Source organism: Mesoplodon densirostris, chromosome 14 (genome assembly GCF_025265405.1).
Source record: "Mesoplodon densirostris isolate mMesDen1 chromosome 14, mMesDen1 primary haplotype, whole genome shotgun sequence".
Classification (NCBI taxonomy): Eukaryota; Metazoa; Chordata; class Mammalia; order Artiodactyla; family Ziphiidae; genus Mesoplodon; species Mesoplodon densirostris.
The window spans coordinates 53,848,467-53,873,238 of record NC_082674.1 but is presented as its reverse complement, the minus strand read 5'-3'; the positions used below and the strand labels follow the sequence as shown (position 1 = coordinate 53,873,238).

General features: G+C 39.2%; 1 protein-coding gene across 1 annotated transcript; it reads right to left on the bottom strand.

Annotated features, from left to right (window-relative positions):
- Positions 1–438: 438 nt before the first annotated feature.
- On the bottom strand, positions 439–24,750 carry MDH1 (malate dehydrogenase 1). Its single transcript, XM_060117626.1, has 9 exons — positions 24,591–24,750; positions 19,327–19,425; positions 18,402–18,498; positions 15,526–15,701; positions 13,553–13,675; positions 4,310–4,486; positions 3,734–3,847; positions 1,815–1,904; positions 439–777 (listed from the first exon to the last, which is right to left on the bottom strand). The coding sequence occupies exons 1-9, from the start codon at positions 24,591–24,593 to the stop codon at positions 652–654; spliced, it is 1,005 nt and encodes a 334-aa protein (XP_059973609.1). The 5' UTR covers positions 24,594–24,750; the 3' UTR covers positions 439–651.
- Positions 24,751–24,772: the final 22 nt, after the last annotated feature.

Here is a 24,772-nt window from a genome sequence, read left to right as displayed (position 1 = left end):
GTAAATGAATCCTTGTCTGCTATAGAGGAATACCTCAAGGGAAGACTAACTACCTTTCTCTTCTGTCATAAAAATGATGGTTCTAATATCATCAATGGCATTAAACTGTTAACAGAGTATTATCTGCAGCCTATTTAACAGCTAATGTTAAAAGCAAATTATCCACAAAGCATAAATTAAGATTTAAAGTATATGATGTGTTTAATTGCCTAATGTAGGTAATGTTTAAAATTATATTCCGGAGTAGATTGATTCACAAGGTGGATTTTCCTATCCTATTTAAATATGAGAAAATTATGTTTTACCTTGTAACATTTTCTATCTTTACTTTCTTTTTTTTTTTTTTAAATCATAACCCCTTAGGCAAGCCAGGAAACATGCAAGATTGTTTTCTGAATAGAAACAAAATATTATCTAGAAATTAGAGTCTGAATCATCTTCATTTGAATATATGTTTATTTTAGAATGCGGCACTAACAGCATGATGATGAACTGTCACAAATCTGTACCAGGAAGCACACAATCTTTAAAGTGTGTTGTTTTTCCACAAGTAATTTAAGTATAGCATTGTTTTATTTGGTGCTAGAGTCAAAGACGACATTTAGATTCTTCAGCTTTGGGACATTTAGTAACACGGAAATGATTGTCTAGTCAGGCAGAGGCAAGAAATTCAAACGCAGTTTCTTTTTCTTCTGCCAGTTCCTTTGCAGTAAGATCCATCTTCTCACGTGAGAAATCATTAATAGGGAGACCTTCAACAACCTTCCAGGTCTTATCCTGTTTGAAAATAATTGCAAATAAGAGATTTATAATTATTTTTTTTAAGATTTTTTTTGATGTGGACCACTTTTAAAGTATTTATTGAATTTGTTACAATATTGCTTCTATTTTATGCTTTGGTTTTTTGGTCGTGAGGCATGTGGGATCTTAGCTCCCCGAGCAGGGATCCAACCCACACCCCCTGCACTGGAAGGCGATGTCTTAACCACTGAACCACCAGGGAAGTCCCAAGAGATTTATCATTAAGCTAGAATTGATGTTCCAGCAAGCAACAACTTAGTTTGAACTTAATCTAGAGAAGTATGTTTTAAAGTGTGATTCTAAAGAAGCAAATCAAAATCCAGATCTTAACAGATAATTCTGATGAAAACTCAACACTTGAATCTGAAACTCACTGAATCTAGAAAAAAATCTTTAAATGAGGCTTTAATCAGCAAACATAAAAAAGACTGACTTTAGTACAGTTATAATACAGAGCAACAATACTTAGAACCATTGCTTCATTTAGATGTAATAGGATATTTGTAGATATCCAATATTAGAAGCATAATAACAAAATGTGTCTAGTGGGGAGAGTTGCAACTTGCCTTCCAGATTAATTTCAACATTTTAGTGACCTGAAGTTGTGCTTCACATGATTTTAAAGCTGAGAAAAATGTCTAATTTAGTAAAGGAACAACTTTCTAGACTAAATTATACCAGTATTAATAAAAACACACAACTGGGGCCTCCCTGGTGGCGCAAGTGGTTGAGAGTCCGCCTGCCGATGCAGGGGATACGGGTTCGTGCCCCGGTCTGGGAGGATCCCATATGCCGCGGAGCGGCTGGGCCCGTGAGCCATGGCCGCTGAGCCTGCGCGTCCGGAGCCTGCGCGTCCGGAGCCTGTGCTCCGCAACGGGGGAGGCCACAACAGTGAGAGGCCCGCATACCGCAAAAAAAAACACAAACAAACAAACAAACGAACAAATAAAAAAAAAAAACACACAACTGCTTTCCCAGTAGAGGACAGAGGAAAATAACCCAAAATACCTTACCTTGATTGTAACGGGGAATGAATAAAGCAGATCATCAGGAATACCGTAGGAGTTACCATCAGAGATGACGCCCATGGAAACAAACTCTCCCTGAAAATAACAAATAACAATGTTTTACATTCTCATGGTGCTAAGGGATTAGTTTACATACCAACTGACACACGAACTAACAAAATTAAACCAGGTGACATGTTCTTACTATGTGCCTGACTTCATTACCGTGTAAGGAACCATTATCAGGCACTTCCACAATCAGGCAACTTTCACGGTTATTATCTTGTTCCACTCTTCCAATCTATGTGTGAAGTAGGCTAGAGAAACATAACTCTCATTTTATAAATGAGGAAGCTATGGCCCAATATAGGTTTTATAATTTTTTTGACATCTTTATTGGAGTATAATAGCTTTACAATGTGTTAGTTTCTGCTATAACAAAGTGAATCAGCTATACATATACATATATCCCCATTATCTCCTCCCCTTGCATCTCCCTCCCACCCCCCCCATCCCACCCCTCTAGGTGGTCACAGAGCACCGAGCTGACCTCCCTGTGCTATGTGGCTGCTTCCCACTAGCTATCTATTTTACATTTGGTAGTGTATATATGTCAATGTTACTCTCTCAGTTGGTCCCAACTTACGCTTCCCCCTCCCCGTGTCCTCAAGTCCATTCTCTACGTCTGCATCTTTATTCCTGTCCTGCCCCTAGGTTCTTCAGAACCATTTCTTTTTTAGATTCCATATGTATGTTAGCATATGGTGTTTGTTTTTCTCTTTCTGACTTACTTCACTCTGTATGACAGACTCTAGGTCCATCCACCTCACTACAAATAACTCAATTTTGTTTATTTTTATGGCTAATATTCCATTGTATATATGTGCCACATCTACTTTATCCATTCATCTGTTGATGGACACTTAGGTTGCTTCCATGTCCTGGCTATTATAAATAGAGCTGCAAGGAACATTGTGGTACATGACTCTTTTTGAATTATGGTTTTCTCAGGGTATATGCCCAGTAGTGGGATTGCTGGGTCGTATGGTAGTTCTATTCTTAGTTTTTTAGGGAACCTCCATACTGTTCTCCATAGTGGCTGTATAAATTTACTTTCCCACCAACAGTGCAAGAGGGTTCCCTTTTCTCCACACCCTCTCCAGCATTTATTGTTTGTAGATTTTTTGATGACGGCCATTCTGACTGGTGTGAGGTGATACCACATTGTAGTATTGATTTGCATTTCTCTAATGATTAGTGAGGTTGAGCATTCTTTCATGTGTTTGTTGGCAGTCTGTATATCTTCTCTGGAGAAATGTCTAGTTAGGTCTTCTGCCCATTTTTGGATTGGGTTGTTTGTTTTTTTTTGATATTGAGCTGCATGAGCTGCTTGTATATTTTGGAGGTTAATCCTTTGTTAGTTGCTTCGTTTGCAAATATTTTCTCCCATTCTGAGAGTTATCTTTTCGTCTTGTTTATGGTTTCCTTTGCTGTGCAAAAAATTTTTTAATTTGTTTATTTTTGTTTTTATTTCAATTTCTCTAGGAGGTGGGTCAAAAAGGATCTTGCTGTGATTTATGTCACAGAGTGTTCTGCCTATGTTTTTCTCTAAAAGTTTTAGGCCCAATATAGGTTTTAAGAAGAAAAAAGAGTCACCTCTACCATGTTTGCTAGGTGCTTTCCATATTTCATCTCATTACCCTCACAACCCTGTGAGTTAGATGTCATGTAAAGGATGATAAAACAGCTCAGAAAGGTTACGCAACTTTCCCAAGGTTACTCAGCTAGTCAGCAGCTGAGGTGGAATATGAACCTAACTGGCCTGACTGCAAGGCTATGTTTTTTTTTTGTTTTTTTTTTTTAAACATTAAAGCATTAAAGGACAAAAATAAAAGAGTGGCCTGTGCAATTCACTGAGTTCTCACCTCTGGGGTTCCAAACCAGATGTCTCTGACGTGGTCACAGATGGCTTTCGCAGCAGACATCGCACTGGACAGTTTTCGAGCCTTGATGACAGCAGCACCGCGTTGCTGCACAGTCTGGGTAGGGCAGGCAGAGACAGCAGTGTTATTCCTGGGGTGAAAGGCTGAAACCATAGCTTAATGTGTCCCCTCCAAAATCACTCAACTACTCCATGTTGACCTTACTAACCTATTTCACTTAGAAGCACCAGTCTTCCTGAAAAGTGAAAACTATAAACCTGCACAGAAAGTTTTACCACAATTCATACAAAGAAACAGATCTCTATAAGATAGCTGGATGACTAGAGGGTATCTAGTTTTTCCCACTTTAACAATCAATCTTGACGGCTACACAATAGATCAGATTGGATTATGACTGCCTTAGTATGACCCCCAAAGAAAATATGCACTCATCAAAGGCCTGCTGTCCTTGAGTTTCCTCCCACCACCCCTTGGGGACACACTCAGGTCAGTAATGTAGTGTGTTTCTCAAGAGTTCTTGATGCTTGGCTGTGAAGAGAGCTCCCGGATTTTTCTCACCGTGATGAATTCTCCCTTGAGCCAGCTGTCATCTTTCAGAGCTTCATAAACACCAACTTCCTTTCCTTGCAGTTTCACCTTGGCATGGTTGACATCTGGATACTGAGTTGAGGAATGGTTTCCCCAGATGATGACGTTCTTTACATCATCAGAAATCACACCAAGTTTAAGAGCAATCTAGTTCAATAGAAAACAAATTTTTTTTTTTAAATTTCAAATCGTGACCCGTTTGACAAATGTCCTTAAGATAAAAAGCCTCTGGGGCTTCCCTGGTGGTGCAGTGGTTGAGAGTCCGCCTGCCGATGCAGGGGACGCGGGTTCGTGCCCTGGTCTGGGAAGATCCCACATGCCACGGAGCGGCTGGGCCTGTGAGCCATGGCCGCTGACCCAGCGCGTCCGGAGCCTGTGCTCCGCAACGGGAGAGGCCACAACAGTGAGAGGCCCGCGTACCGCAAAAAAAAAGAAAAAAAGCCTCTGAAACGCCAAGGGGACACAAGAGTTATTTTGATTTGGAAACAAACAAACAAAACCCCCAAATTTTATCACTTGGTAGTTTCCCAAAAGAGTTTAACAGTGTAAACAAACACTGAGCCTGAAACATTATAAGGTACAATATTTAAGTAAAATGCTTAAGAGTAAGGATCATCTTACAGTTTATGAATGACTTATTTGTATTGTAGATTTATGAAATATAAAACACCAAGCAAGAGATTAATATTGCTTGAACATGTAACTGTGACCTTTGCTTTGTTGTTTATACTTGGAGATGACGCCTCAGCATTTCTGACCAATCAGGTATTTAGATACTTTCTCCATATTTAGGTGAAGCTTTTAATCTATACCTATATAAATTAAGTAATTTTCAAATAATCCTAAATATAAAATTTTGGAGTTGGAATGGACTCAAATACCAAAGTATGGCTGTCCTCATTTTATAGATTAGAAAACTGAAGTTAAGAGTTTAAATACAAAATATATATAATACTAAAATTGTAACAGAAGTAACAATTTCTAGCTGTAGGTTCAGAAAGCACTTCAGGATCCTGCATGCCTTGTAGTCATATGAACATCAATTATGTTTTATAGTACAGTGGTACCAGAAACGGTTAAAGTTATGTTTTGAAAGATCTAAATAAAATCAGCTTGCTTACTTTGTTAATCACTTGATAAGGTAATGTGCGGAAAAGAAATTATGGTTAGTTGGATGTATACAGGCATACCTCCTCTTATTGTGTTTCACTTTATTGCACTTCACAGATACTGTGTTTTTGCAAATTGAAGGTTTGTGGCAACCTTGTGTTGAGCAAGTCTACCAGCACCACTTTTCCAATAGCATTTGCTCACTTCATGTCTCTGTGTCACATTTTGGTAATTTTCACAGTATTTCAAACTTTTTCATTATTATTATATTTGTTATGGTGATCTGTGATCAATGACCCTTGATGTTACTATTGTAATTGTTTTGGGGTGCCATGAACCCTGCTCACATATAACAGTGAACTTATCAATAAATGTTGTGTGTGTTCTGACTGCTCCACCGACTAGCTGTTCCCCTTTCTCCCTCTCCTTTGGGTCTCCCTATTCCCTGAGACACAAACAATACTAAATTTAGGCCAATTAATAACCCTACAGTGGCCTCTAAGTCTTCAAATGAATGGAAGAGTTGCACATCCCTCACTTTAAATCAAAAGCTAGAAATAATTAAGTTTAGTGAGGAAGGCTGAAAGCAAGATAAGCTCAAAGCTAGGCCAAACAGCCAAGTTGTGAATGCAAAGGAAGAGTTCTTAAAAGAAATTAAAAGTGCTACTCCAGTGAACACACGAATGATAAGAAAGTGAAACATCCTTATTGCTGATATGGAGAAAGTTTTAATGGTCCAGATAGACGATCAAACCAGCCACAATGATCAAACCAGCCACAACATTCCCTTAAGCCAAAGCCTAATCCAGAGCAAGACTCTAACTCTCTTCAATTCTGTGAAGGTTGAGAGAGGTGAGGAAGCTACAGAAGAAAAGTTTGAGGCTAGCAGAGGTTGGTTCATGAAGTTTAAGGAGAGATACTGTCTTCACAACATAAAAGTGCAAGGTGAAGCAGCAAGTGCTGATATAGAGGCTGCAGCAAATTATGCAGAAGATCTACCTAAGATAATTAATGAAGGTGGCTACACCAAGTAACAGATTTTCAATGTAGATGAACAGCCTTCTATTGGAAGAAGATGTCATGTAGGATCTTCAAATCTATGGGAGAGAAGTCAATGCCTGGCTTCAAGGCTTCAAAGCTTCAAAGGACAGGCTGACTCTCTTGTTAGGGGCTAATGCAGCTGGTGACTTTCAGCTGAAGCCAATGCTCACTTACCATTCTGAGAATTCTAGGGCCGTTAAGAATTCTGCTAAATCTACTCTGCCTGAGTTCCATCAATGGCACAACAAACCCTGGATGACACCATATCTGTTGACAATATGGTTTGCTGAATATTTTAAACCTGTTGAAATATTCATTGTTGAAACCCAGTGCTCAGAAACAAAGATTCCCTTCAAAATATTACTGTTCATTGACCATGCACCTGGTCACCAAGAGCTCTGATGGATAATGTGCCTGCTAACACAACATCCATTCTTCAGCCCATGGACCAAGGACTCATTTTGACTTTCAAGTGTTATGATTTAAGAAACACATTGCATAGGGCTTCCCTGGTGGTGCAGTGGTTGGGGGTCTGCCTGCCGATGCAGGGGACGCGGGTTCGTGCCCCGGTCCGGGAGGATCCCGCGTGCCGTGGAGCGGCTGGGCCCGTGAGCCGTGGCCGCTGAGCCTGCGCGTCCGGAGCCTGTGCTCCGCAGCGGGAGAGGCCACAGCAGTGAGAGGCCCGCGTATCGCAAAAAAAAAAAAGACAAAAAAAAGAAATACATTGCATAAAGCTATAGCTTCCAGAGATAGTGATTCCTCTTATGGATCTGGGCAAAGTCAATTGAAAACCTTCTGGGAAGGATTCGTTATTTGAGATGCCATTAAGAACATCTGTGATTCCTGGGGAGAGGGCAAACTGCCAACATTCATTGGAGGAAGTAACTGCAGATATGGTGGAAACAGCAAGAGAACGAGAACTAGAAGTGGAGCTTGAATATGGGACTGAATTGCTGCAATCTCATGATAAAACTTTAACGCATGAGGAGTTGCTTCTTACGATGAGTGAAGAAAGTAGTTTCTTGAGATGGAATCTACTCCCAGTGAAGATGCCGTGAAGATTGTTGAAATGACAAGAAAGGATTTAGAATATTATATAAACTTAGTTGATAAAGCAGTGGCAGGGTTTGAGAGGTTTAACTCCCAATTTTGAAATTAGTTCTACTCTGGGTAAAATGCTATCACACAGCATTGTATGCTACAGAGAAATCATTTGTGAAAGGAAGAATCAATCAATATGGTGAACTTCACTGTGGTCTTATTTTAAGAAATTGCCACAGGCACCCCAGCCTTCAGCAACCACCACCCTGATCAGTCAACAGCATCACCATGGAGTCAAGACCCCCCCAGTCAACAAAAAGATTAGGACTTGCTGAAAGCTCAGATGATGGTTAGCATTTGTTTTTCTTTTAGCAATAAGGCCTTTTAAAATTAAGGTATGTATATATTTTTTAGACATAATGCTATTGCATACTTAATAGACTACAGTACAAATACAACTTTTTTTTTTTTTTTTTTTTTTTTTGCGGTACGTGGGCCTCTCACTGTTGTGGCCTCTCCTGTTGCGGAGCACAGGCTCCGGACGCACAGGCTCCGCGGCCATGGCTCACGGGCCTAGCCACTCTGCAGCACGTGGGATCTTCCCGGACCGGGGCACGAACCCGTGTCCTCTGCATCGGCAGGCAGACTCTCAACCACTGCGCCACCAGGGAAGCACCCAAATACAACTTTTATATGCACTGGGAAACCAAAAAATTCATTGACTTGCTTTATTCTGATATTTGCTTTATTGCAGTAGTCTGGAACCAAGCCCACAATATCTCTAATGTATGCCTGTAATTTGTTCCTAATTAGATAGCAGAATTTATAATGATCTAGAAGAGAAGGTTTTGGAAAAAAAATTTTAAAAAGCTGATGTATTAGGGTGACATTGTGAGTGACTTTTCTTTCCTTTATGTTAAAATAAGAATGAGAGAAAAAAATAGTTGTACCAGAATCCACAGCTTTTGCACACATAAATAACAGCAGCACTGCATCAAAGCTCTGGTTGTGTATTCACCATGTAGCAAAGGGAATACACACTGATATTTTAAAGAAATTTTGAAAACAAGGATACCAATAGCCCCAAACTGGAAACAGCTCAAAAGTCCTTCAAGAATGGTTAAACAAAGTGTGGCTGTTAGCATAAATGACGCCATCTCAGGCCCTTACAGTTTCTTCTATCCTTTAAAACTGACCTGTGAAGTGAATCACATCAAGGGCTTTGTAGTTAATAGATACTGTTCAATAAACATTAGGACCAGGTAGCCTCTATGCTCTGCTGGTCCCCAAACAATGATGAAAACCTTCCTTGACATATTCCTGGCGCCCACGAGACTAGTTATCCATTCATAAATCTTAACTTAGAAATGCATGTCCTGTTTCAAAGCACCTACCCCCATACCCTATAGAATCGTCCCCATGGTCCCTCTGCGGTATGAAGTGCAGCTGCAAATGCTTCTGGATCATTGTCCACCTGATCCTGATCCCACCCTATGAGTAAGTTACCCTATAATAAACTGATCCATTGGTTATATGGAGCTGCCTGCCTCATTTTAAGGTCTCAAAAATACCTTCTCAGTTTGGTGGGCACTTTTTGTTCCCTCCGTCCTCCAACACCAACTGTGGTACATTCATACAATTAAATAAATAAATGGAATAACAATAAAAAGGAATGAACTACTGATACATGTAACAACTTGGATGGATATTAAAGGCATTAAACTCAGTGGGAAAAAAAAAACAGTGTCAAAAGGTTACTTACTGCACAGTTCTATTTTTAAAACATTCTCGAAATGACGCAAGTACAGAGTTGGAGAACAGACAAATGGTTGTCAGAGTTTAGGAAAGGAGAGGGAGTGTGTAACTATAAAGAGGCAACATGAATAGGACTTCTTTTGTGGGTGATGGTACAGTTCTGTTTCTTGAAACTATGGTGGTTATAGTAATCTATATATATGATTAAATGTCATAGGATCATCCATAAAGACATACAAAAACTGCAGAAATCTGAGTAAAGCTAGTTAACAGTGTTGTGTGTAGTTTAGTCAATTTCCTAGTTTTGATAATTCTCTATAGTTATGTAAGATGACACCACTGGGGGAAGTGGGTGATGGGTACATGGGATTCTCTGTACTATTTCTGCAACTTCTTCTAAGTCTATAATTATTCCAAATTAAAGAGTAAAAAATAAAATGACAACCAACCAACCAAAAGGAATGAAGATTAAAAAAGCCATTACCTAAAATGTTTGCAATGCCTTGACTCATCTTCACGGTAATTTATTCAGTCAAGTAAGAAGCAAGTTGTGCTTACTTTCACTGACCCTTAAAATAAGTCGAGACTCATTTCTTAAGTCCTCAAATAGATTTTAAAAATAACTTAAAATTCTTTGTTCCTGACATTTAAAATCACTTCTGATCTAAACCCTGCTTCATTTAGAGTTCTGCAAGTATTAGGACTATTAACTACCATATCAGTCTTCACAAATTAGTTGGATGGTTGGTTTCTGGGGTACCCAGCTACTGATCAGCTTAGTGGTTGGGGTAGAGTGGTGTGCTGTGCAGTGAGTACCATTTTCTGTGTGTGCCATGACCTGAAAGGACCTGCAAAGGACTTGCTGGCATCATTGAGAAAAAGGAATATTTATACTGGGGTGAGTGAGCCAAGATGTATATTATCAAGAACTTAGAAACCATAACTCTGCTGAATGTCAGTTTCAGCTGCTCCAAAGTACAGTGAGGACAAACTGCCTGCAGGCCTATCCTCCCTACAGGAGGCTCCCCTTACTTCCTGTGTCCTACTGGCCACGTCCTCTTATTCTTTAGATCTGAGCTAATCCACTTCTGTCTGGATAGCAAAGGCCAGTACTTTGCACCCAGCATATATAGTTTCTGAGAATATCATGCATGTCAGAGCTAGTCTAAACTACCATGTATCCAGGCTAGCAGTTCCTTGCTCCTTCAGACACTTTCCCGTCTGTCACACAGATCTGTTAAACAGTTGTTGATTCATTCTCCAGCTCTAGTAATTTTCTTCTCTCCGATACCACCTAACTGGTTTCATTGCCAAATTACCTGGTCAGCAGATAACATATGTAGCTCTGGCCTGCAAATACACAGGGGATTTCTGCAGGTGATAAACAGTCACTAGGTAGCTAGGAGCTCTGATTTCCAAAATAAATTATGGAAGACTAGTATCCATTCATGTAAGAAAAATTAATCTTTGGGTTTGTTACTTTTCTCACTGGATTAATAGCCTCTACAGGAGGAGGAAACTTCTAACAGCATTCATTGTACCAGACTGGCATGGTGGAACACGTGCCAAAGTCAAAGTATGATGAGATGGCTCCTTCTTTTCCTCACTCAGACTTTCACCCCGCAAGGAAAACTGTTGCAGGCACTGGGACAAAGTATTATTTAGCTGTACTTCTGGAAGCAGAATTTTCCAGTGCCTGCCTCCACCAAGGCCTCAGGTCAAACAGCAAAGATGGAAATTTGTAGGTGTCATCATTTTACCTCTTTTTTCCTGTTGTAACTAAGTGAATTGCCATCTGGTAATCCAGAGTCCACAGATGCAACTATGATGATCATCTTTTCCTTCCTAACTGTTCTACAGTACCCCAATCTCCTGCCTCCAGGCATTCAAACAAACTCCCATTTCTTCCCAGCCCCTGGACACTGGCTAAATAACAAGGAAAAAGACCCAGCTCACAGCCCAAAGCCTCTCAGGAAATATTTGCAATTTAAGCTTGTTATCCAAAGACCTTCTAAATTAACTGAGAGATTTCTGAGGTGTGACTCTTCTCAAACCTTGGTTATATCTCTCTTAATCATCATCATCATTATGAATAATAACTATAGCAGCCAACCTTTACTGAGTTTTTACTATGTGACAGGCACCAGGATAAGGTCTTAACATAGATCTTATCTCATTTAGTTCACATAGCTACCATCTGAGGTAGATTCAATTATTATCCCATTTTATAGCTTGAATATACTTTCTCAGGGCCACAGAGCTAGTGAATGGATTAAGTCACTTGATCCCATTTTGTAAGAACACACATGAGGGTCTTGAGTCAGGCAGACCCTTTTACTGACTCCGTCATTTACTAGCTGTGTGACTTTGAGCAGTTCCCCTGACCTTTCTGGGCTTCACATTTCTTATCTGTAAAACAGTAATAATAACAGATATCTCATATGGCTACTATGAGAAGTAAATGACAAGTCAGATGTAAAGCATTCAGCTTAGTGTAGAAACTTAAATGTAAATACTTTTCTCCTTCACTGGGCCCTCCAGAGCTGAAAGCTCTTAGTTTAAAGCAGTGGTTTTGTTAGCCAGACAGTAATAAGGAAGGTATGGGGTCAAACTAGAGTATGTCATGTCTTGCAGGAGTAGAATACTGGGCAATAAGAGAAACTGTAACATGCACTAGACAAGCTTAGGTTAAGAAATAGTGTGAATTTCAGAACCCTTCTGTTCTAAGGAGATTGGGAGAAAGGTGAGCTATGACCTCCTAGGTCTTCATGTGGAAACAAAGAATAGGTCTCAGTAATTAATGATTTTAGAAAGAACAAAGAATGCAAGAACAAACAACTGTTATTAGGCATGAGAAGTAACCATAGCAAAGATAACAAATCAGTTATAAAGACTCCCTGTTCTGTCCTATTTCGAAGGTAAAGATCAGCCTGAAACACATTCTTGAGCTGTTTTGCAGCGTCCAAAACCCCTCAAGCACTCACTCAGTCACCAGATTAACTGGAGCCTAAGGAATGAGCCTTTGCTGACCCTTGTGGTTTCACTCAACTAGGTACCTGGATTTTGTCAACCTAGGGTGACCTTTGCCTCATTTTAATGCTAAAATCTCCACCCCAAGGGCTGGAATTTCTGCCATTTTTGAACATGCAAGGCATGTATGTTTGAGCATGTTGTTGTACTGTGCAAATGCATCTAGAACTCCACCTTTACGTTGAAGATTACACTCACTCTTTCATGAATATACATGTACCCTTAGCTTAAAATGTCCCTGATCTGGCTATTTGGAGAGACAGTGCTTTGAGAGCTATCTACCTGTTTCCTTACTGTCACAAGGAATAAACACTTCTGCTTTGACTGAAAGTACTTGGTATGTTCATTGGCGATGCACCCACTGAATCTGGTAACAGTTTTTCAACTTAGACCTCACACCATCATTTGGTAAAAATAGTTTTCTTGAAACTCAACAATGTTGTCTTCTCTAGAAGAAAAAGAACTAAATTCATAGACCTATCTAGCAGATGAGCTATAGATAAGGAGGATGGCCAGAAAGGTGCTAGGGAAAAGGAAAGAGGTTATGTCCAAGACCTAGAACTTTGTCATGACATCTAAGGGCACTGGGATTGTCTAGATCTGAGAAAGCCTAGGAAACTAGCACAGATGAGTGGCATGGCCTCTAATTAAAAAAAAGCTATTGTTAATACCCTGGTCACTGACTGCTTAGCATATTTATCTAAGGCTCCAAGGGATAAGGAAACTGGATAACAATTAAAATTTAGCTACTAAGTAGTGAAAACTAAGAAATTTTATGGAAACATGTAGAGTATGAGGATATAAAAATGAAAATGAAATTAAATATAAAATTAAAATCAAGCTTGAATGCTTAGCAGTAGGGAAAAAAGCAGAACTACATATAATATACAAAGCTCAAGTTTTTCTATTATAATCTCCTATACATCTGACAAAAATAATTTGTGTGCCATCATGTGAATTATCTATGCTAATGACTAATTTTTAACCACTGTACTAAGGACATTAGCAATGATGTGTAATTAAAGTTAGGAAATGAAATATAGTTGAGAAAATTAAGTACAAAGTTCAGCTGCTTTAAGAGATTAGATTTAAAGATGTCCTAACAAATTGGAATAGCTTCCTACTAAAACAAAACAACAAGAAAAAAGCACAGACTATGATTCAGCTACTTTAAAAGTGAGAGAAAAAGGGTTTAAAGTTGAACATTCATAAGATTTGAAAAGGCATTTTTCTTACCTGAGCTTTAGCTCGGTTGTGATCCAAGCGAGTCAAGCAACTGAAGTTCTCCTTGGGGATGGACGGTGCTGACTTGGAGGCAGTCAGGCAGTTGGTGTTGGCCGGGTTTCCCACCACGATAACCTAGGATGTAGGTGAGGCACAGCAGAGCTACAGACCATAACTGATTAACTAAACCAACTTAGAATATGACTGACATGTAACACATAGCCTTCGTATCAAGTTTGTGTAAGCTAAGTATGTATAGTTATTATTGCAGTTTCTAGTTTCTAGTAGGTTTCTATCCTCAGTTCTAATAACTTTTCCCCCTTGTTAGTATTTGGTGCGACTACTGAAAACATTTACTAAAACCACTGTTATGTACACAAGTCATTTTGTTTTCTGCCAAAACAGAGACAGCATCTATCTAGTTGCCGTAAAAAACTAGTAACAGGGCTCTATCTCAGAGTTCTATTCAATCATAAAAGTTTTCCTTCTTATAGAAGTAGTCCAAGAAAGAAATTCTACTTGAGAAGTTTACTTTAGGACAATGATTTGCCCTTACGAATGAAAAGTGTTTCTCAGTCTTGCCTAATCCTAAGAATTAACTGGGTTGGTTGCTAAAATACCAGGTCCCAACATTTCACACCCATTGAATCAATCTGTAGGAGAAAGCACTTCAGGCTTTTTTCTTTTTTTTTTTTTTTTGGAGTGGGTAGGTATAGGATGCAGTGAATTACAATACAGCATAGGAAAATGTATACGTGAACATGTTTTACAAGTCTTAAAAATCTTTAATAAAATGATAAAAAAAACTTACTGTGAAATTATATCAAACTTACAGAAAAGCTGTAAGCATATTACAAAGACTAACTCCCACATTACTTGTACCCAGATTCTCCAATTTGCCCCATCTCTTTCACTTTCTGTGCACGTGCACATGCACGTACACACACACACACACACACACTGCCCTTAGTCTTTTTTTTTGGCCTATTTGAGAGCAAGCTGTAGATATGATACTCCGCTATCCCTAACTACTCCACTTTCGGTGTATATTTCCCCCAAGAAAGACACTTGTGGCTAAGAGGCAATTACTATGCAAGCAGTACTACAACTCCAAGCAACCCTGTAATTTTTTTTACTAAGAGACCTGGGGATTTCTACCCAACTCATTTCTATTATTTTCTGTTAATGACTACAGAAAATAAAAGTTAACTATTTGAAATAAAGTCTGCAGAAAGCAAAAATTCAGGTGTCTATGAAGTATTATAAAAGATAGAACATTATAAATGGCAACATTAAAAAACCTTATAAAATTTTCTTTTACCTTTCTTTGAATTCAGAATTGGGTGGAAGAAGTGTATCAAAATCAGAAAAATCTCTAACTAGCAAGCCGTTTTGCTATGACAATTAAGTTCTAGGTAACTGATACTTAATTGGTAAAAGGAGGCTTTACTGTAATAATAACACAAATTTAGAAACCAAAATAAATAGGTTGAACATAAAGAGACAGAATAGGAAGTCATACTGACTCAGCTCCTCAAGAGACGAACATATCAAAATTCCTCTGGAGAAAAAGTGAGCATTCAGAAGCCCCTACCTCCTGTGACTAAGAACAAACCCAGCTTACAGCCATCTCCCTTCACAATCACAAACACAAATCCAAATGTCTGAACAAATAGTCCCACACAGCTAAAAGGCACCAGAAAGTTCTGTGCCTTCTCTATAGGTTTACAAACTAATATTAAATCTCCATGTCATGGTAATAGGCAGAGTATTTTTGAGCCCCTCAGAATACAGATTTCTACACTATAGGAACAAAACCTAGAAAGGGAGGGCTAATCGAGCAAAACTCTGTATCTGTATTTACTGACCATCGCACAGAACTGGGAAAAAAAAAAAGGCAAATACTTTCATTTTCACTTAAATGTTGAAAGCAGAAGTTTCAACTGCTGATAATGAAAAACCCAGTAAAATACTGCATTGGTCACCTTAACTGACTTCTTGGCATATTTGTCCAAGGCTGCACCCTGGCATTTGAAGATTTTCACATTTGCTTTGAGTAAATCTTTCCTCTCCATGCCGTCCCTTCTTGGCATGGAGCCCACAAGAATGGCGATATCCAGGTCTTTGAAGGCAATCTCTTCTTTATCTGTTGCGATGACATCTGTGAACATGGCAATAAATATGCAGAGCTACTTAAAGGCCAAAGTCTGAGGTTCTCTTTTTCATACTGAATCTACCCAGTAACTCTTTCACTTTATAGCAAATGTTCACTTTTACAAATCACATTGATCAAAGTTTTAGGGGCCTAAAAAAAGAAAGGCAATATTTTAATTCAACAACCGTAACGTCAGCAGAAATGTCAATACATTTATTTTGCTTTTCCTATTTCAATAATTATCTTAATTTCAAAACTCTATAGCTTTTATCTTTTATAATGATGCAAGGTAACTTTCAAGGCAACATTAATTATTCACATTAATTACCACAGAAAACACAAAAGAGAAACTAATTCACCTAATTTTTAAGTTATAATTACTTTAATTCTAAGATATCAATCAAATTAAAACAATGCTTATTGAGACGTTCTTGCAAGGAATAACACTAAGAGATTTCTTTTGTCAAATTTAATTTTAACACACTTTACACATGAAGACAATGAGGCTTAAAGAGATTAATTAGCTGCCTATCAAAAAGGAGTGGGGGGCCTCCCTGGTGGCGCAAGTGGTTGAGAGTCCGCCTGCCGATGCAGGGGATACGGGTTCGTGCCCCAGTCTGGGAGGATCCCATATGCCGCGGAGCGGCTGGGCCCGTGAGCCATGGCCGCTGAGCCTGCGCGTCCGGAGCCTGCGCGTCCGGAGCCTGTGCTCCGCGACGGGGGAGGCCACAACAGTGAGAGGCCCGCATACCGCAAAAAAAAAAAAAAAAAAAAAAAAAAAAAAAAAAAAAAGGAGTGGGGCTATAAGTCAAGATTGGTCCAGATTTCAACCACTAAGCTGCAGTGTCAGTCCAATACACCACCTGCTTTTTGATTGAAGAACATACAGTTGACCCTTGAATAACACAGGTTTGAACTGTGCAGAACCAGTTATATGTGGATTTTTTTCCCACAGTAAATACTACAGTACGTACAATCTGAGGTTGGTTGAACCTGTGGATACAGAGGATCCGTGAACAGAGGGCCAACTATAAATTGTACTCGGATTTTCCACTGTAGGGAAGATTGGCACCACTAAGCCCTGAGTTGTTGAAGCATCAGTTATATATCATGGCTTTCTTTTGGTGACTGTATTAAAAAGGCCATATGCTATAGACTGAATGTTTGTGTCCACATAAAATTCATATGTTGAAACCTAATTCCCAGTGTGATAGTATTAGGAAGTAGGTCCTTTGGGAAGTGATTAGGTCATGAGGGGGAGCCCTCATGAATTGGGATTAGTGCCTTTATAGAAGAGGCCTCAGAGAGCTCCCTCACCCCTTTTGCCATGTGAGGACACAGTGAGAAGATGGCTGTCTGTGAACCAGGAATTGGGTTCTCACCAGACACCCCATCTATTGGCTCTTTGATTTCTGACTTCCCAGCCTCCAGAACTATAAGAAATAATTTCTTTTGTTTATAAACCACTCAGTCTATGGTATTTTTGTTATAGCAGCCCAAAGGTACTAAGACAATCAGGATACAGTGTTGTCACTGATAAATTTTTAGACCAGGAACTTGTGTCAGTCAGGCTTCTGTAAGTCCCCAAATAAGTATACATAAGAGCACCAGCTGGAGAAAGAATATCCATCTTCTTCCCAGCCATGCACCCATATCTGCTGAACCTTCTCTTCCCATCATATTCACAGCTGACCAAGGACAAGCCAACTGTAACCTGGGCCCACTAGAGAGAGCAGAGAGAACGCTGGTAGAGAAGGGAATAAAAATGGAAAAAGCAACAGAGGAGGTTGATTTGGAAACAGTGCGTGAGGAAAGGGAGCCAGCAGAATAGCTTGGACAGGGTAATGCATTCTCTTACATAACTAAGCAACCAAATGATTGAGATGGCAGAGTACCCCTTCTACTAAATGTTTATTGAACAGAGATATATGAATTCTGAGCCTTGTTTCTCTTGGGTGTGTTTACATTTTTGATTTGTGCAATCCTCTTTGAGAGTATTATTAATTAATCCTTACCCTCCCTCCCCCCCAAAAAGATGATGAAGGTATAGCTAAAGAAAAATATTCAAATTAGTTTACAACCTGACCTAATATTTTAATGAACCTTTCAACCAAATTTAGGACTTCCGTCTTACATTTGTTACTTGTTCATTGAGTCTCAAAGACTCTTAGCAGAACTCTTTCTCAAACCATGGCTTTAGGCTTTCTCAAACCATGTAGTATATGATTAGAACAATTTATATTACATCTTAACCTGACAACTGGCAGATGGGGTGGGACTATATATGGGGACCAACTAATTTCTAGTCCCCAAGCAGCATATGGTTCTGGAAAACATCATTTAGAGTTGAAAAAGTTCTCCATTACAGGACACTATTATTACTATTTAAATAGAATTTAAATAATAACACAGTGTGGACAAACTCAGGTGGATAACCCTTGTGCAATATTATACTTAATTGGTAAAATAAATTATATATAGGCATGTTGGGAAAAAAGTATAATCTTTTATCTTATACAGGTTATTTCACACTTTTACCCTTATTTATTCTTGGTATATATCTTAACAAGTAGTTGTAGTTCAAAAAACAAAAACTTTTTATGAAATAATTTCTAATTAAGAGGCCAGTTAACAAAACTCGAAAATCTGTTTTTTTAAAGATGTAAAATACTATAAAATCCCTTTCTCCTCCACTCCCCAACTCACCTTTCAGCAGGGGAAGGGCACAGTCTTGCAGCTCCATCAGGACACCATCCAGGACACCCATCATGGGAGTAATATCCAACAGCACGAGAATGATAGGCTGCCAAATAAACAGCAAGGACAGCATCTGTCAGTGTAGGTTATGTCATTTAGTCACAGAAAAAGTCCTTTCACAGAGTTTTTGCTAATTCGTGTGTATATGTGTATAATTCCCATTAATTAGTCATAATTATTTTAGGAAGTCAGGTGTCTAACATCAGGTGTCCTTTAAAAAGGAATGCTATAAAACCAGCAACGGTTTGCTAACAGACACAGTAAGAGGAATCACCATTACTGAATTTTAAAGGAGTACATGGAAGAAATATCAAGTTGAAGTGACATGCCACACCTTGCTGTTGTTGTTGACGGCTGTATATCTAATTTCAGTTCACAGAGAGCTAAGCACAGTATCTAGCATGAAGGAAGGACTTGATATCCATGGGTGAAGAGAATGTATAAATGAATACTGTATGAAAGGATTTTAGTGTACATTAATCAGACCTGCTGGAATAGGGGGTGCCTGCTTCAAACTGGGAAGCCTATGTGCCTGTCCAACTCTTGGGTCTTAAGACCATTTATGAATAAGAAAGTGCTGATTCAGCAACTTTCTCTCCCACGTGACTCTCCCTAACAGTTACTGTCATTATACCTGATGGCTGCACCAAGTCAGCTTAACAGTAGGCGGAATAGTTCTAATTTGCAAAGCATTTTCAATGCCCAGAGAGGTGCATATAAATAAGCTACCAGATTCCACTTATAGCCATGTGCCTAGTACATTCGTTGGGATTATCCATTCCTTTACCATTTAAACATTTCTTTGCAACTAAATACAGGGTTTTATTGAAAATGTTCTTACTTTTACTTAAGATTTACAGACACTTGCCCCTACCTGGTCTTTACCGAAGACAGATCCATTTCCAATACTGTATAGTAGTGAATAAGCAATTTGACCAGCTGCTCCAGTCACAAGGACTCGGATTGGTTCAGACTGTAATGAAAGAGACCCATTAACACGTTATTAAAAAACGCTATTTTACCCTAAAGATATTCAGAATTTTCTCTATAATAAGACAACCACATACTTTAAAAGCTAATGTAAAATTTTAAAGACTCTTCGCATCTGGCTTAGTAGAAGACGTTTATCCCAGACTTGTCCCAGTAAACACAGCATGCACAAAGCAACTAAGCAACTTCTGGAACATGTGTCCTTTGGCTGCATATTTATGTGGTGTTATTTAACTCTCCCTGCTATCTTGGATTTACTTACAAAATCTTATCCATCTTTTTTAGGATATTTTACCACTAAAATAGGCCTAACGATGTTGATGTGCGTTATGTGATGATACAAACCCTGGGGGCCACTAGAACCTTACAAATCCTCTTATGCAAATCCCCCACTCCCTTCCGCTGAAAAGAATCCTTCAAACCAGTAAGAGGAGTAATAGCGGTTAAAATTTTCCATTTAGGGCTTCCCTGGTGGTGCAGTGGTTGAGAGGCCGCCTGCCGATGCAGGGGACATGGGTTCGTGCCCCGGTCTGGGAAGATCCCACATGCCGCGGAGCGGCTGGGCCCGTGAGCCATGGCCGCTGAGCCTGCGCTCCGCAACGAGAGAGGCCACAACAGTGAGGGGCCCGCGTACCGCAAAAAAATAATAATTTTTTTTCCATTTAGAAGGAGCCAGAAAGTTTTTATAAAACTATTAATCGTGATTCAACTTAACTACTTGGAGGAAGAAAAAATAAGCTTATATTTATTTAAGGAGAAAGAAAAATGAAAAAATGTTAGTATCTGGATTGTAAAAAATTTTAGCATTAAGTAATAAATAACAGTAGCAACGTGGTAACAGTTGACAACCTGATTTTAAGGGAAAATTAATATTAAAGGGGAGGAAGGGGAAAAAGTACAAAGAACATATTAGTTATAATAGATGGAAGTCATCTTACAGACCCTGAATAAAATATGAACATATGGACAAAAAATATATATAACTAATTCAAAGTGACGCCCCTGAGTCATTAAAAATAAGTTAAATTAAGCTCAGAGAATTAAAAAGATAGAAATATTTCTATTAAAAAGAGCTGAACAAAAATGCCTGGAAACTTAATGGGTAAGTTTAATTAGATGGAAAAATTCAATCAAGGGAATTGTTCCTTTCTCTGACAATACTGGGTAAATGTACTTCCACTCTGTGTCACCTCTACAGTTACCCATACTAGAGAAGTGGCTGAAGTGACTGGGGATAGAGGATTAGATTTCTTTATATTTAGAATTCCCTCTTAGAGAGGGGTCATGCTTCTAGGATAGAAAGAGACTATGACCTGAAAAGTTCCTTCTAACCTTCAAACGCTAACCTCTGGAGGTCAGCAGCACTTAGCAATCTGGTACCCATAGAATTCAGAGGAAGAAAAGTCTCAGGAAAGTGTCAACTGTTGTAGAGAAATGCATCTGAACACAGCAGACTATGTATGTGTTTCTTCTTCAGAGAGGTGACCAGGGTGAGAGTGGAGAAAAAGGGAAAAAACTATGGAGAGTTTCTTCCTGACCTTCTGGGTCTCTTGCCCATACTCTTCACCAACTTCCCCCTATGCTTTAATATCTCTAAATATACAAAATACAATAATTCCCCCAATAATCCAATTTTAATACAATACATATTTATGTTCCCAAATAGACTTTAGGTTTATAAAGAGCACTGTTATTGTATATATTTATTTTCTATCACATGGTCTTTACATGTTTTAAATTCTCTCATTTTCCCCTTTCCTTGAAGTATAGCAGGTGAGGAAAAAGAAATAGAGGAAGAAATGATTCCCCCTCCCTCTTTAGAATGCAAGCTCTTTAAGGACAGGGGCTTTGTCTTCTTTATTTACTGTTGTATCCCAGCTGCCTAGAACAATGCCTGGCATGTAGTTAGAGCTCAAACATTTGCTAAATCTCAAATATTTGCTGGATCTTGTAAAATTACTATCAAAACCTTGGAAACGTAAAAGAATTGTTTGGAAGCAAACCCAACATGCTTTAAAAAATCGTTTTATTCATATATACTTGCATTGAGAAGGCTGGAAATAATGACAATAGTTCCAGCTATGGTTACCAAAATTATTTATGTCAGTAGTTCTAATGTAAGTCTTCTTTTGTTACATAACTTGTACTATTTTAGGCCAGAGACTCCATTAGTGAACCATATGCAAGAAACAAGAGGATAAGCCAATTTTTTAAAACAGGGGGCTAGAGAGGCAGTAGAGTGTGACAGTTAAAGAGATGGTCTCTAGAGCCAGGCTTTCTGGTTCAAATCCTGATTCCTCAACTCAGCTGTATGTTCTTAGGCAAGTTACTGTATTGTTTCTCCATAGTAAAATGGAGATAATAATAGCAGCTACCTAACAAATAAGGTAGTCATAAGGATTGAGAGAGTTAACATACAAAGCAGTAAGAACAGTATGTAGCAAGCACTATAATTATAGGTGTCAGGTTTTTCCTCTAAGGACTCTTGTAGGCTGTGGCTGTTACTCTCGACTAGACTGTGAAACTTCCGGGAGAACAGTCTGCCTCTGACTCAAATTTGCACTCCCATATAGCATTCAACAAGGATTTGTTGGATGAAGGAAAGTAAGAGTTAAGAAAAGCATAAACACATGTTACTTCAATGAAAGCAAGCTACGATAAGCAATGAGGGGAAAAGTAAACATTACTATCTGTAAAGCTTAACCTCCCAGAAAGTCAGGTAGATGGTTAGAAAAAAAGTCAATTTTAGGCATTTATTTTAGCTACTAAAAAAATGGGTTCAAAGTACCACAGTCCCTAGTGAAGGGGTTGTGGGCAACTAATGAACAGGCATGAATTTCACCTGAGCAGCTTCCTTCTTCTCTATCACTGAGCAAATTATTTTCACAGGTAGGTGATTCCATCTTGTTAAGAGTAGTATCAAGCCTAGTGTCTGAAATGTCTGGTGATGAAACAGGAAAGAAGTGCCTATTTGGTTCTGTCTGCTCTTTGCAACGTTGCAGTTGAAAAGCAGGAGGGTGGGAGATTCCCACTGACATTTTCACAATGTTACAGTGTGGAGATAGGTTACTATTCTTTGCTTAGATATCTGGGCAGTCTGCCAAGATCCAAGGAAGGAATGTCTTTGCTCTTGGCAGGGCACTAATGACCTTCGTGCAGATGCAGGCTCTGTCTTGGGCATGTGTTCAAGTCTCAGTTGTAAAGCTTGAATTTAAGTGTTCCTTCTGTTATTCTACAGAAAGACCCATGTGTTCCTTTTTTACTTTCTCATTTATATATACTTCTGTAATATAAAAGACAAACAGTATTCAGATTCCTTCATACAGTTTATTCTTGTTTGTCATTCCCTCTGGACACAAGGAAAGAATTGACTCCTTGAGAAAAACCTGATTTTAATAGCTTACAAAAGATGGCTCTTTTCTAACTCAGTGATTGTTCACACACTCTCCTGAGGAGGCAAGGAGATTGAGTCATGTGAGAATTTGCTGGCAGTTTCAGCAAACTGGCAGGGGGGTTCTTCCTCATGGACATTATTTGGTGCTGGAGTGACCTTCTTGGGGTGAGGCCTGGCTTGATATACTGTGTAGAAGAACAAAGCAAGAATGGGGGCCCAGGAGCTTTCTGTGACCTTGGGAAAATCATTTGACCTCACCAGGTTATGTTTTAAGATTAGAGGAAATAATTTCCAAATTCCCTTCCAATTCTAGAATTACAATATTCTTATTGTAAAACCATCAAGTAATATAAATGCTGATACATAGTTTAGTTTGTATTTGCAGTATGAGCTTGTATCTTCATCCAGAACCTCAGCAACTAAAAATAAAATTTCAGAATGACTTGATATGTGTCTGAATGATACAATATGGTAAAATGGAAAGTATGTGAGATCCTTGGGGCAAACTGTTGTATGACCTTGAGCAAATCACGTTCTTTTTGGGTTTGAATAAACTCAATTTTAAGATGGTCAAGATTTTTTTTAAAAAGGTTCCATCCAGTTTTAAAATGATTAAGTCTGAGGTTCTCTGATAATAAGTACCTCTGCTTTCTTGCTAAGATTACTAGGTCAGAAACCACTGAAACCATCATTTAAATGACTAATTATGTTATCTGACAAAATAAGTAGGAAACCTAGGTTTAACACTTACTGAGAATTGGAAGCTGTCCCTACTGGCTCCCTTATGAAGGTGGAAGAAGTAATCCCCTTGCCCTGAAAACACGTCTTTTCAGGTTCTGGAAATGTTCCAATTCCTTCAAATATTTTCCCACATTCCCCACTCATTTTAGTATTTTGAAATAACAGAGGAAAAACCGTTTCAACTACAAATACAAGTAATGAAACAGTCTCTCTCAGTTTGATGTCAAATGTCACCTTCAAACAGCATGCTGATTACTCCTACGTCAGTACCCTCACCAACCTCCCTTCTCCCTTTCAGCAGAGACAAGATATCCATATCTTGGTATCCAAAGCTTCATGACACGATGGTTTTATTGTGTAACATTTAAAAGTAGTGGTTCTAGAATTCCTAACACACAGATCAGTAAAAAAAAATGCACTAATTATTTGGCTAGGGGCGCCGTCACTGCAACATGTCCAGGTACAACAAAAGGAGATCAACGAACAGGTTTTAAATAACATTTCGTGAAATTAGATATGGCGGAAACACTTCTCCCGAAAACGTAGATCGCAATCCCGAGCATCTGGTAAGCACTACCTTTGCAGTGAGGGCCTTCTGCTTTCAAGGGCTTTGTGACAAAATCCCTTAAAAACACTGTGGGCTTAGAGGAGAAAAAGAGGTTAGGGTCCAACACCCCCTCCCATTTCAAACCTTATCGTCCTTATCAAACCCGTGCTTTGGAGAAAATCCGCAGCTTCGTATTCTGTACCCTCAACATGCAGAAGGACGGAGATCGCGCCTCTCCAAGGACAGCGATGTCTCTAAAGTCCTTCTAAGAACCCCCAGCTGTAAATCAACCCCTTCCCAATTACCGGGTCCCTGCGACAGTCCCCAGAAGATGAGTCGGGGCTTTCCAAAGGGCGCGAAGGACAATCCCTTTCACAGCCTTCCCCCAACAGTCCTTCAAACGCAAGAAACTCCACACACGGGCGCGAAGGCCGGAGGTGGGCAGCATGCAGGGGCCCACACTCACCATGACTGGGAACTGCGCGGACACTTTTCTGCACCTGCAAAATGAGCTTCAGGGAGTCCGGTCACCTCTATCGCGGAACCGACTCGGAAAAGACGAGTGGTGTTAGAAAGAAAAGGCTCGGCTCCCGAGCGCGGAGCCCTGTGGGAACTGTAGTTTAAGCAGCCCTGATTCTGGCGCAATCT

Coding starts and splice junctions, on each gene's coding strand:
- MDH1 (XM_060117626.1), bottom strand. Junction 3,848..4,309: donor TCAAGGGAGAATTCATCACG/GTGAGAAAAATC, acceptor TGCCCTACCCAG/ACTGTGCAGCAACGCGGTGC. Junction 1,905..3,733: donor TCTGGTTTGGAACCCCAGAG/GTGAGAACTCAG, acceptor TGTTATTTTCAG/GGAGAGTTTGTTTCCATGGG.